Here is a 12,819-nt window from a genome sequence, read left to right on the forward strand (position 1 = left end):
TGCCCCGCAATGACCTACTTGGAACATCAACTAACGTCTCTATGCCAGAAAAATGGACGATCAGCGCATAAGCCACGCGTCTGTACTTTTACACGGCAACTTAAACGCTATTTCAGACACTTCAGTTGGGGCCTGTTTTATCTTTTTTTTGTCTTTCGGTCGAACTGCCACTCCTCCCACAAACTATTACAATCTATTTTGCTTCCAAAAAAGTTAGTTTACAAAGAGCACTTGTCCCTCCATGCGTCATCGTTGTCACTTTGATTTTCGCGCCCTAATATGTAGAAGGAATATGCACCAGCTGTACAAAGAAAGTGGTTTTGGGTGAATGTTAAGCATAGGAGAATTTATTGCGCTTAATTATCTGTTTTGTAGGAATCACTTACTCCCTGGGATGCGAAAAGTTGCTTTCTCTTAGATATGCGCAAAACTGTACGCAAAGCGAATCCGACGTTTTCAGGCTTTGGTCCACTCATTTTGGTAAGAATCTGGGATAACGATTTGCAGTCAATCGAAATAAAACGCGCTACGCTCTTGCTTGGAGTGTGATTATTCAAGACGCTGATACACGTAATTCGTTCTGTTGACCTAGGACAGTGAACAATATACTATAAAAACAATGGGGCACTACGTCGTTAGCTATAAATGTATCACATGGTTACAGATACCCTCTACCTCCGATGGTTCACCCTTATAAATGTTTCAAAGATAAAAGCATTGTATGACTTTCCACCGACTGGCCGCATGATAAGCTCTGCCTCTAGGCGCAGAACCACAGGTTTTGTATGTTGGCCCTCGACATTCGCTTGTCACCGCTACCACATTTAATCGTTCTCCCCTGTGGCTCTCAATGTGCCCTAGCTATTGCTAATTGTTCATCTCTGTTCCCGGAAACAATGAAACTAGCGCCTAACAATGTAAATATTGTATTTAAATCTAACAGCTTATCCAGGATGTACTGCGTAGCTGGGAGAAATGCTGACCGATAGCAAGAGGTTACTGTGGAGGGGCCTGAAGGATTAGAGATTGATAAACATATTACACCCTGAAATTATTTGCAATAATTTTGCCGTCGTGTTATTCTTCAGCACAAAATAGCAACACCTACTATACAAAATAGGGATGAAATGAACGCACGTTTCTTAAATGTGCATTTTGTGCTTCAAGACCGTCCAAAAAGGTCGCATTTTGTAACTCCGATTTTTTATTTGTTACCACAAAAGCATTCGATGTAGCTCACCCCTTCGAAGGCAAATTCTGAAAAAATAAATGCCTGCTTATTTTTTTCTCTACTACGGTGTTCCACTCTTATCGTTACCTGTATTTTTTGCCGCAAAACTACATTCGTGACCCGAGTCACGTGCTACAAAAGGATAAATTAAGAGAGAAAACAAGATTGTTTAGACAGGGAAATGCATACTCGAAAAAATACTTCTGTGGATCGAGCTCGCTCAGTGGCCAGGTCTTGAACTCTCCACGGCTTGAATCGTATGCAACCTTGCACACAACGAGAATAGGGACAGCCAGCGCCAGCAACCCTTGAACGCAGTCGGCCCACACTACTCCACGAAAACCTCCCTGCGGAGAAAAGTGTATGTATGATTATGTGAAGGTGTGGAGTCCGGGTCATTTTTATTCGAACAAGTTATGCGCCCTACGACAGGAAAAAGTGAATGCTGAGAGCAGTATATATTCTGAATATTTCACGCTCTCTGAATAGCAAAAAACCTTTGAAGGTACCGTTATCGAACTAACGCGTGGTGACAGTCGATTAACTTTACTACAACATCCCGCGATGCCCCCCAAAACACGATTTTTGTAAACTTAACTAGGGGTGTGCCTTTTAATAGAAATAAAATATGGCTTCCGGTGACAATGCTCCGCTTATCAGTCGAGAAGGGTTCATGTTGCTTTCATAAAGCTACTAAATTACACATTTGTTGCTTGACTGCGAGGAGTTCAGAACAGCGCTCGGACTGTAAGCAAATACCCTCAAGTGGTTTGGCCACTGACGTTGACCGCTGTCTTCATAGGCTCTCGCCTGATTCACTAATGTCGATTTTGCAGAAACGCCAATTGCGGACCCGCAACATTCTTAAACCTACTGAGGGCTGTTATGCAATGTAGTAGTAGAAGGAAACGTTTATTGAAGCCGCTGAAGTGAAAGTGCTTCCATAGTCCAGGAATGCAGGAGATGAACAGAAAGCTTTCGCTGTTAGGGTTACCAGTTGTAGGTCGCCCAAATGGCTGTTGATCACCAGATTCTCTCAAAGCTCATGTGAGGAAAGAGAGGATCGAAGAGTAGGGGAGGTTGGGATTCTGCTCGCACTTATCAATATTGTGAGGTGGGGTTGCCGGTCATGAACAGAATTGGAATTCAGCAGCGTCGTCAGTGGAAACATGCGATCCAGGCGTGCTAGTTGACAAAAGGTTTGGTTTGTATTCGGCAGAGCAGCAAATCTTTTTTCTTGTAGTATGTAGTGGGAGGGGAAGGAAAGTACTGTCTTTCGGGCCGATAATACTGAGTAATGTCTTCATATGTGACTAGAGCGTTGGACGGTGGGGTCCCCTCGGAAGCTTGGAGAAAGAGGGCGTTGACTGGCTGATAAGGAAATTTATGCACTGAAAATGACTGCCGCGGACAGTGGCTGACTACCGAACCAGACTTTCCATTGCCATTGTGCGTTCTATTTTACTGAGCGTAAGCACACTGATGTGCTTTCAATAATTGAATTGCGTCGCCCCTCTTTTTTTTGTCACCGTGATACCTGATATGCTGGTCTGCGGGTCAAACAGCAAAATACAATATTGTGGGCGAAACCCGCTTTTAGCTGGACCACTCACTAATGGCACGAATTTTGGCGCATTTTAAATGCGGCTCCGCATGGATGACAATCAAAACAACCACAATTGTGACTTCCTAAACAATACGCAGGCTGAACTGAATAGTTTAAACTATACCAGGACCTAAAAAAAAAACATTCCCAGAACTGTACAGGGGTCTCTGGATTGCGTTTAGCACCACTTGGTGAGATGATGTTGAAATGAGACATTCATGTTGTTGGGAGACATTAAGTACTTGAAATATTCGAGGTCATATATGCATTACCGACGGAATGCGGTTCCATCTGTGGGGCTGCGCAAACCCTTCATGGATTCTTGTTGTGGGAAAACAAAAAAATAATAAAAGCTAGAACTGTTTCACGCTGGATAAATTAGTTGCGCTTCCAGCGCAACTTTTTGTATTAAATGAATTATAACCGTTTCTAATGAGGCTGTGGGGAGTTGATGGTAACTTTAATTGTTATCCTGTATATATTTAGTGCTTTAAAGCTCCAAACCTCCAGAAAGGGCAATTTGGCAGTTAGGGATTGAAGCGCTGGTACCTTGTAAAGGGGAAATAGGAGATGGGGAACCGGAAAAAGCAGAAGACGTCATCAGGGTGGGCCACTGCATGCAGAGTGCTAATGCAATAAAAGCCCAGAAGAAGAACAGTAAAAGGACAACAAAACAAGAACAGCAAAAGGCATAAACACCGCAATATCCCTGTCTTATTCTGTTAAAATCGCATCATCATAGTTACAACACGCCATCCTCAGAGCAGAATAAATTTACTACTGCTACTTCGTTTGAAATCCAACCGGTTGGAATAAACCTCTTCCGCTTTTATATTTTGCATGTACCAGATTTTTTTTTCCAATGTCGTAAGGCATTGTATTGTAAATGATGGTTATGTCAGTCTTTAGCACGCTCAATTTCTAGGAGAAGGCTACTCTGCACCGTTGAATGTCTGTGTGCCTGTGATTGCGATATGGCCACCCAGACGTTTTTCTTCTGCATTTCAGAATGCCCCGAAAATGGACGCTTTTATTATGTTCAAAAACTTGGCAGTTGCATGTAAACGTGCAGCACGGGGTGAGAAAAATTGATTTATTGTGCTCTAATTTGCGACTTTCCATATTTACCATGGCAGTGTATGCTGTGGCCGCCAGTCCGATGACCACCGAACACCAAGTGGATGGAACCTGAAATACTGAAGCACATCGACGAAAAGTCTTGGTGTTGCACACTCTGGAATGGACGAATAAGTAATCGTGAGTTTTTCAGAAGCCCGCTCCCCGCGTTCCGCCAGAATGCAGGCAGGAGAATTGATTTACGAGTTGTGTGTTTTCACTCAGACATTTTGCCCTCGCATATATATTTAGTTTATTCAGTTAAGAGATAATGGAGATAGTTTTTTACCGTCCTACAGGAGAAGGTTACATCATGATTCTAATATAAATGTCAAACCTTTCACATGTCGTAGCAGCACGCAGCCTGAAGGCAGTGAATTCCACTCGTCCATGGGTAGTACCCAAAAATAAGAACTTATATGTATTATTTTTAGGAACATACGCTCTAACATTTTTTTGAATGATTTAACCTTGCTGATCGCTGGGGAGGTTGCACAAGATAAAACTCTTTGTTTAAACCAGATTCGTTGATAAATTTTATAAAAGAAGCTTAACCTTGCAGTTGCTCACCTGCTTCCACGCGATTCGAGCCCATATTTCCTTTCATTTCAGAGACTGATGAGAGGGGCCTGAAGTCGGATAAAATAAATCTGGCGCGCTGATCGCTGGGGAGGTTGCAGAAGATACAAATCTTTGTTTAAACCAGATTCGTTGATACATTTTATAAAAAAAGTTTAACCTTGCAGTTGTTCACCTGCTTCCAAGCGATTCAAGCCCACACTTTCTTTCATTTCAGGGACTGATGAGAGGGGCCTGAAGTCGGATAAAATAAATCTGGCGCTCAGTCGTCGGATACTCTACGGTTTGTCCACATCTTTCTTCATGTATGAATCCCACACTATTGAGGCATATTCACTCAATGGTCGAATTATTCTCTTGTAGGCTGGACGCTTTACTGTCCGATCACACGTCCCTAGTTGTCCGATCACACTGTCCGATCACTGTCCGATCCCACTGTCCGATCACTTTACTGTCCGATCACACGCCCCTTAAACAAACATAGCTTTTTGTACGCTTTGGCAAAAATTTTATCTGTGTAAGGGTTTCAACTAAGATTGGTGTTGGTGGTCAAACCCAAGTACTTCACGTCGTTTAAAAATGCAATGCATTTATCCCCTACATGATATTTGTATTTAAGAGGATTTTATGTGTGTTATTTTAAGTGCAGAGGTTTTCGAGTAGTTGATTACCATCAGCCACCTTTTGCACAGTCAGCAATTTTACACAAGTTTTCATTCAGCGATCATTGATGCAAAGTGTTTTAGACAGTGGTATAAATACCACAGTCTTCAGCAAAATGTTTCACAGTCACACCTGCATTTAGGTCATCAGCAATATCATTAGTATATATCAGGAAGAAGAGTCGCCCTAATACCGGCCCCTGGGGCACTCCTGAAACTGCATTAAGGTTTTGGAATAAAAAGCTATTAACTTCTACATACTTCGTTCTATTTTTCTGATAGGCAGAAATCCAGTTCACAAGGCGGGGACCAAAATTAAATTTTGCGGTTCCACAAATCAAGTCATCTGGCTAGAGATGATGTAGTCAAGCAGTTTGCAGGAACTACTAAATAATGATATTTGTCTTCTATCAGCCTATATTTTCGATCTGAAATTAACTAACTACGAATTTAAATACAGCGCCTGTTTCAAAATAACGCACGTAATTTATTTTCCGTGTTATAATCGAGGAACATCACTATTACGAATTCGGCTTAAAGTAACAGCACGGGAACTTTCGCGTAAAACAGAAACCGCTGTTTCTCTGTGTGTTCCCCTAGTGCAGTTGCCATCCTCATCACGATGTGGAGTGTCGACAGGTACTGCTACCGCAAAGCTGTCGTTTTAGTAGCCTAGAAGGCCTAGCCGCGTTTGCCTCTTTTCTCTGTGTTCTTGTGCTGGGTGATGATGTCCAGTCGGTCGCCCTTCACCGTTGACGCTAATCACGTGTGCGGGCCGGTATTTCTTTGGTGTGGGTGATTTTTCTGCGAAGCTTATGCTAGATCCAAAGATGAACGCTGCTAGGGACAAAGCAAAAAAGTAGCGAGGGCAGTCCTCATCCTCAGTGAGGATGACGACGCGAAGGAAGACGACTATGCTTCCCCGAACACAGAACATCAGATAAACAAAGGGCGTACTTTTATTGCTCGGTGCAATAACGTACCCGATGAGGTATTGTGCCAGGTGAATATATAAATGCATCCTTAATCGTCGTGCGTGCTGCTCGCAGCAGAATAAAATAACTTATTTCCTGAATAGCAGCTTTGTATAAAGCGCAGCATTTTTATTCGAGAGTTTGCCTGTCAGCATGCGCGCCTACTCCTATTTACGTCATGTTCATTCGTAGTTTGAGCCCCATACTGGTATTCTGGAGGTCCTGGGTTCAGATCCCACCCGGCGGGCATTTTTTCTCCAATTTCTTTGTCTCTTTACAAATTTTTATCTCTTTGAATGACCTACCACATTCTCGCCTTTGCTTTCCGAGGTTTTCTTGTCTGCCAACCATAATTTCTCTCTTATTTCAAGGAGCCCCTCATTTCCTATTCTGAATATAAATATATATATATAAATATATATATATATATATATATATATATATATATATATATATATATATATATATATATATATATATATATATAGTAAGTAAATGAGGGGCTCGTTGAGGAAAATACAGAAACATAGGTCGGCAGTCTACAACGCCAAAGGAGGCATAGGGGTGTGGTTAGGCTCTATTTTTTACTGTGGTTAATGAAGTTAAGATTTTTTTTAATATAAGGAAGAAAGAAAGAAAGAAAAACACGCGCCCAGAGTGGGGACCGAACCCACGCCTTTCGATTAGATCTCGAATGCCTTACCAATTCGGCTATCTGGGCGACTGTGTTCTCCTTTACTTTCTGGGCTATTTATATTTACTAGAAGTGTATCTGACGCTTGAGGGTGGTAGCCAGCACCACTCTGACTACACGAGGAGAAGGGGACCTTCTTTTTAACCCCCGGGGCGTGACTCAAACGTCTACGGCCTGTCATGAGCGGGTAACTGGCGGGAAGCCCTCTTATGCTACCTAGGCATCAAGGCTGCCAGAACCGAGACCCTCGCTAGGCTTTCGCAGATTTATATAGTAAGTAAATGAGGGTCTCGTTGAGGAAAATACAGTAACATAGTTCGGCACTGTACAATGCCAAAGGAGGCATAGGGGTGTGGTTAGGCTCTATTTTTTACTATGGTTAATGAAGTTAAGATTTTTTTTTAATATAAGGAAGAAAGAAAGAAAGAAAAACACGCGCCCAGAGTGGGGACCGAACTCACGCCTTTCGATTAGATCTCGAATGCCTTACCAATTGGGCTATCTGGGCGACTGTGTTCTCCTTTACTTTCTGGGCTATTTATATTTACTAGAAGTGTATCTGACGCTTGAGGGTGGTAGCCAGCACCGCTCTGACTACACGGGGAGAAGGGGACCTTCTTTTTAACCCCCGGGGCGTGACTCAAACGTCTACGGCCTGTCATGAGCGGGTAACTGGCGGGAAGCCCTCTTATGCTACCTAGGCATCAAGTCTGCCAGAACCGAGACCCTCGCTAAGCTTTCGCAGATTTACATAGTAAGTAAATGAGGGGCTCGTTGAGGAAAATACAGAAACATAGGTCGGCAGTCTACAACGCCAAAGGAGGCATAGGGGTGTGGTTAGGCTCTATTTTTTACTATAGTTAATGAAGTTAAGATTTTTTTAATATAAGTAAGAAAGAAAGAAAGAAAAACACGCGCCCAGAGTGGGGACCGAACCCACGCCTTTCGATTAGATCTCGAATGCCTTACCAATTCGGCTATCTGGGCGACTGTGTTCTCCTTTACTTTCTGGGCTATTTATATTTACTAGAAGTGTATCTGACGCTTGAGGGTGGTAGCCAGCACCACTCTGACTACACGGGGAGAAGGGGACCTTCTTTTTAACCCCCGGGGCGTGACTCAAACGTCTACGGCCTGTCATGAACGGGTAACTGGCGGGAAGCCCTCTTATGCTACCTAGGCATCAAGGCTGCCAGAATTGGTAAGGCATTCGAGGTATAATCGAAAGGCGTGGGTTCGGTCCCCACTCTGGGCGCGTGTTTTTCTTTCTTTCTTTCTTCCTTATATTAAAAAAAAATCTTAACTTCAGTAACCATAGTAAAAAATAGAGCCTAACCACACCCCTATGCCTCCTTTGGCGTTGTAGACTGCCGACCTATGTTTCTGTATATATATATATATATATATATATATATATATTTATATATATATATATATATATATATATATATATATATATATATATATATATATATATATATATATATATATATATATATATATATATATATATATATATATATATATATATTTATATATATATATATACAAGAGAAGAAAAACTTCGAACAAGGTAAAAACACGATTGGGGCCTACGTTTCAGCAAAAAGAACTTGCTCTCCTCAGGGCAGCTTTCCCTGAGGAAAGCAAGTTCTCTTTGCTGAAACGTAGGCCACAATCGTGCTTTTACCTTGTTCGAATTTTTTCTTCTCTTGAGTTCTCTACCATCTTCAAAGTTCTACTACCCCCCTATTTATATATATATATATATATATATATATAGTGAATGAGAAAATGGGAAATGAGGGGCTCCGTGAAATAAGACAGAAAATAAGGGTTGGCAGTCAAGAAAACCTCGGAAAGCAAAGGGGAGGTTGTGGTGGGTCATGGAAAGAGATGAAGAATTTTTTGAGTCGAAAAGAAAGTGGTGAAAAAATGCCCGCCGGGTGGGATCCGAACCCACGACCTCCAGAATACCGGTCTGGTGCGATAACCACTACGCTACCGGCGGGGCTCTTTCCCCAGCACTTTCTCGGGTATTTATGTTAAGGTATTTTTTGTTTCCTGCACTTGGGGGTGGTAGCCAGGGTTCAACGCTGGTCGACCACTCTCGACATGTCGTAGACACTCAAGTCACGGCCCGGGGGTTAAAAAGAAGGTCATCTTCACCCCGAGTAGTCCGAGTGGCGCTGGCTACCACCCCCAAGTGCTGGAAACAAAAAATACCTTAACATAAATACCCGAGAAAGTGCTGGGGAAAGAGCCCCGCCGGTAGCGTAGTGGTTATCGCACCAGACCGGTATTCTGGAGGTCGTGGGTTCAGATCCCACCTGGCGGGCATTTTTTCTTCACTTTCTTTCTTTCCAAATTCTTAATCTGTTTCAATGATCTACCACATCCTCCCCTTTGCTTTCCGAGGTTTTCTCGACTGCCAACACTTATTTCTGTGTTATTTTCAACGAGCCCCTCATTTCCTATTCTGATTCGCTACATGCATAGCGAGGGCCTCTGTTCTGGCAGTCTTGTTGCCAAAGGGAGCTTAAGAGGGTTCAAAGCTGGTCGACCACTCTGGACATGTCGTAGACACTCGAGTCATGGCCCGGGGGTTAAAAAGAAAGTCCCCTTCACCCCGAGCAGTCCGAGTGGCGCTGGCTACCACCCCCAAGTGCAGGAAACAAAAAATACCTTAACATAAATACCCGAGAAAGTGCTGGGGAAAGAGCCCCGCCGGTAGCGTACTGGTTATCGCACCAGACTGTATTCTGGAGGTCGTGGGTTCGGATCCCACCCGGCGGGCATCGCACCAGACCGGTATTCTGGAGGTCGTGGGTTCGGATCCCACCTGGCGGGCATTTTTTCTTCACTTTCTTTCTTTCTTTCCAAATTCTTAATCTGTTTCAATGATCTACCACATCCTCCCCTTTGCTTTCCGAGGTTTTCTCGACTGCCAACACTTATTTCTGTGTTATATATATATATATATATATATATATATATATATACATAATGTGTGTGTGTGATCTATTTGCATTTGCACCTGAATATGATGTAACTATTGAAATCAGACGAAACCAGCACCTTGTAATTGAGGAAGACTTCTGACTCGTCGTATTTATAATGTGTTCTTCATGCCAATCAATTGCAATAACTACACATTGTAGTTATGAAATAGAAATGCACTCATCTAGGTTGAAAAATGGCACATAAAATGTGCGAGAACCAGATCAAAACTCCGTAGTGCTTTCTGACGACTACGAATGCAAAACGATTAGTGTCCATTTCAAAGTTGCTGCGTGTCAAATTGAACTTCCAATGCTTCGCACTCTGCGCATCTCAAACCACCCTGTCTCCCTGGTAGCTGCTGCATCCAACAGCCAAAAATACACATGCCGCGGAGGGGCAATGTCACCGCGCGCCGCACCTAAAGCGATATGGGTTTAATGAAAGCCACTCTGCGCATTTCTACACAGGTGGTTTTCCAAATGCTCACGTGATACTTTTCTTTGTTCCGGTTTTCTTCACCATGCTCAAAAAAGTGTTTTAACAAACAGGGTGATTCTTATTTATGCTTTATTTCATAGGCACACACCTTGGAACGCGCTGCCGGCATTGGGCATTAAGGCGCAGGTAGAGGCAATCATTCTTGCTCAAGTAGTATTTTATCGCTTTCCCACTCAGACATAAAAATGGCATAGGGAAGCTGCTAGCCTTAAAAAGTCACTAAATAAGGATTCCCCTGCGAGAAAGCAACTGCTCATTAATTTAAAGGGCAGCTGCTGAGCAGAACACATTTTCATGTAAATAAAATAAAAATTGAGGAATCTTCCTACCGCGCAAGACTTGAATAGCGCAGCTAGAGGTGAGTACTGACGGACATATAGTTAAGTTTTTTGTTAATTACATAGTGCAAGTCATTGTCCCAGTTCGAATGCGCAGAAGAAGTGGTCGTCTCCGATATTGTTGGCTGCAAAGTCCCTGCGTAGACACCGCCTCGTGAACGACTCTTCGACGATTCGGAGCGCATGCATACGGCACGAAGACAGGCTCTTATACGAGCGAACCGAGAACCGCACGCTATGATGTGGCTTATCGTTCTTGCAGGTGTTGCGAACACTACGGCGTGGCTCTTTCTGCGACCGAACGGAGGAGCGCACGCTATGACGTGGCGTCCTCGTTCCGAACACATGTTGCGACAATTTCGGCGTAACGCTTCGCTAGAACGCTGCTGTGGCCGATATAACATGTCTGCCCATTGCCTAGCAGGTATTGTGGCAGGGGCGCGAGAGCTGCTTGATACCGTTCCTTTCAGGTAGCTTCTAAAATAACAAACTCACGGCCAGTAACAACAGCTCGGGTGTTCAGTTGTTATAAGTCACCCGCGGGTGCTACTGTCTCCCGATAGAGATTATGTAAAAGGTAATGATAAAAGCTGATTGCGGGGACTAGAAGGGTATTTTATGAGCTGGCTCGAACCGGTACAATTTTTTGTATTTCTTCGACACCTACAGGTAAAGTTTGTGTTATGTTTGGTTTAGTTTGGTTTAGCTTAAACATTCGGAATTCGCAAAATGTATTCGAAAAAAAATTGGAAGAAAAATACCGGGAGCTCCCGTAAGCACGTGCCTGGAATGGAGCGCATGGCGTCGCCCAGGCTTCCGCATGGGCTTGCTCCACGTGAGAGCTCGCAAAAAAAACCGGGCGACCGTCAACGCATGCTTCGTGGCGACCGCCCAGCGGCACCGACTCGCTCAGTGGCGTTAGCAAAAAAAAAAAAATACCGAACGCACATCTGCCGAGCTATCCTTTCCAAATTTACTCGTAGAGACGGCCGTCGGAGCAGCTCAGAAAAAAGTGGAGGTCTACCGTTGCGAGGACGCGCTCCAAGATGATTTGCCGGACGCGACTGTGCCGTTGGTAGCCTAAATGGATGGCGATGATGGCTCCTGAATAAAGCACTGTACATACTTTAGGGGTCATTGTTTTACAGTGTTGTCCAAAACGGGTTTGCAGTTCCGGGTAAGGCTTCTCCCTCTTTCCTGGGATCCGCTGTGAGTGCGAGGAGAAGCTAGGTTGACCCCTAACTCTGCTGTTACTCCAGCGTCGCACCAATAATGCAAAGTATGACAATTTTTTCAGGTATCATCAAATAAGTATCCTCTTGTGCCAATGCCATAAAATCAGCAAAATAAGGTTGCACGCCCATTCCTTGTCGAAATGATAAAGTCTTTATCGTAAAGTTAACCGTAATTTCAAATAATTTTACCGTAACGTGCAAGGCGAACCATGATTGTGCCTGGGACATGCCTGGTAGCCCCTGATATGCCGTCGTGATAAGTAAGAAGGGTTCACGATATCAATATAGGCGACGACACTGCATCTGCCGGCGGATAGTACAAAGAGCCCTGAACCGTATGGGTCCTTCGAAAAGGTTGGATGACGGTTCGCCGACCGGCCATGCAGCTGGAAAGCGGTCGAGCTCCGCTGGGCACGCTGATCTTGTCTGCCACATTCGGAATTCTGTTCAGTTATTACGATGATAAAACTTTTTATACCAGTGGTCAACAAGTACACATAACATGATTCGTTGGTCCTGCTCAGAGTAAGACAGGAGTTTTATCGATTTCGAGATATTTCTTCACTTCACATGGTGAACGTATTTTGAAAATCTGCAAAATAGACCGCGCTTTTCACTTTTCGCGTCAAGAGGGAAGTCGCGTTGAAGGAGCTTATGTTTCTGCTATCTGCCATGATTGCTTAGGTTTTATGTTTCTGTTTTGTTAATTTTCAGTATTACGTTTTGGATGACTACCACAAACACACTAAAACAAAATTTAAGTATTGTTCTCTTCGCCAAATTTTAAAACATTATTTTTTTATAGGGCCCTTTTTAAGGTACTTAATAAACAATACATATCATCTTCCAGAAATAATTAACAGTGTGTTGCCCATTGTCATAG

The 12,819-nt window shown here is 43.3% G+C and overlaps 1 protein-coding gene across 1 annotated transcript in view; it reads right to left on the reverse strand.

The window, feature by feature from the left end:
• LOC144146632 (sodium-coupled monocarboxylate transporter 1-like) overlaps nucleotides 1-12,819 on the reverse strand; it is a 130,963-nt gene that overhangs the window by 91,237 nt on the left and 26,907 nt on the right. Inside the window, exons 4-5 of the mRNA XM_077678569.1 lie at nucleotides 3,966-4,033; nucleotides 1,421-1,578 (exon numbers count right to left, since the gene is read on the reverse strand). Of these exons, the coding sequence (XP_077534695.1) occupies nucleotides 1,421-1,578; nucleotides 3,966-4,033 (226 nt within the window). The remainder of the gene's footprint in view (nucleotides 1-1,420; nucleotides 1,579-3,965; nucleotides 4,034-12,819) is intronic.

This window comes from Haemaphysalis longicornis, unplaced genomic scaffold, assembly GCF_048455015.1.
Source record: "Haemaphysalis longicornis isolate Haplotype H1 unplaced genomic scaffold, Haemaphysalis longicornis Haplotype H1 scaffold_7, whole genome shotgun sequence".
NCBI classification, from domain to species: domain Eukaryota; kingdom Metazoa; phylum Arthropoda; class Arachnida; order Ixodida; family Ixodidae; genus Haemaphysalis; species Haemaphysalis longicornis.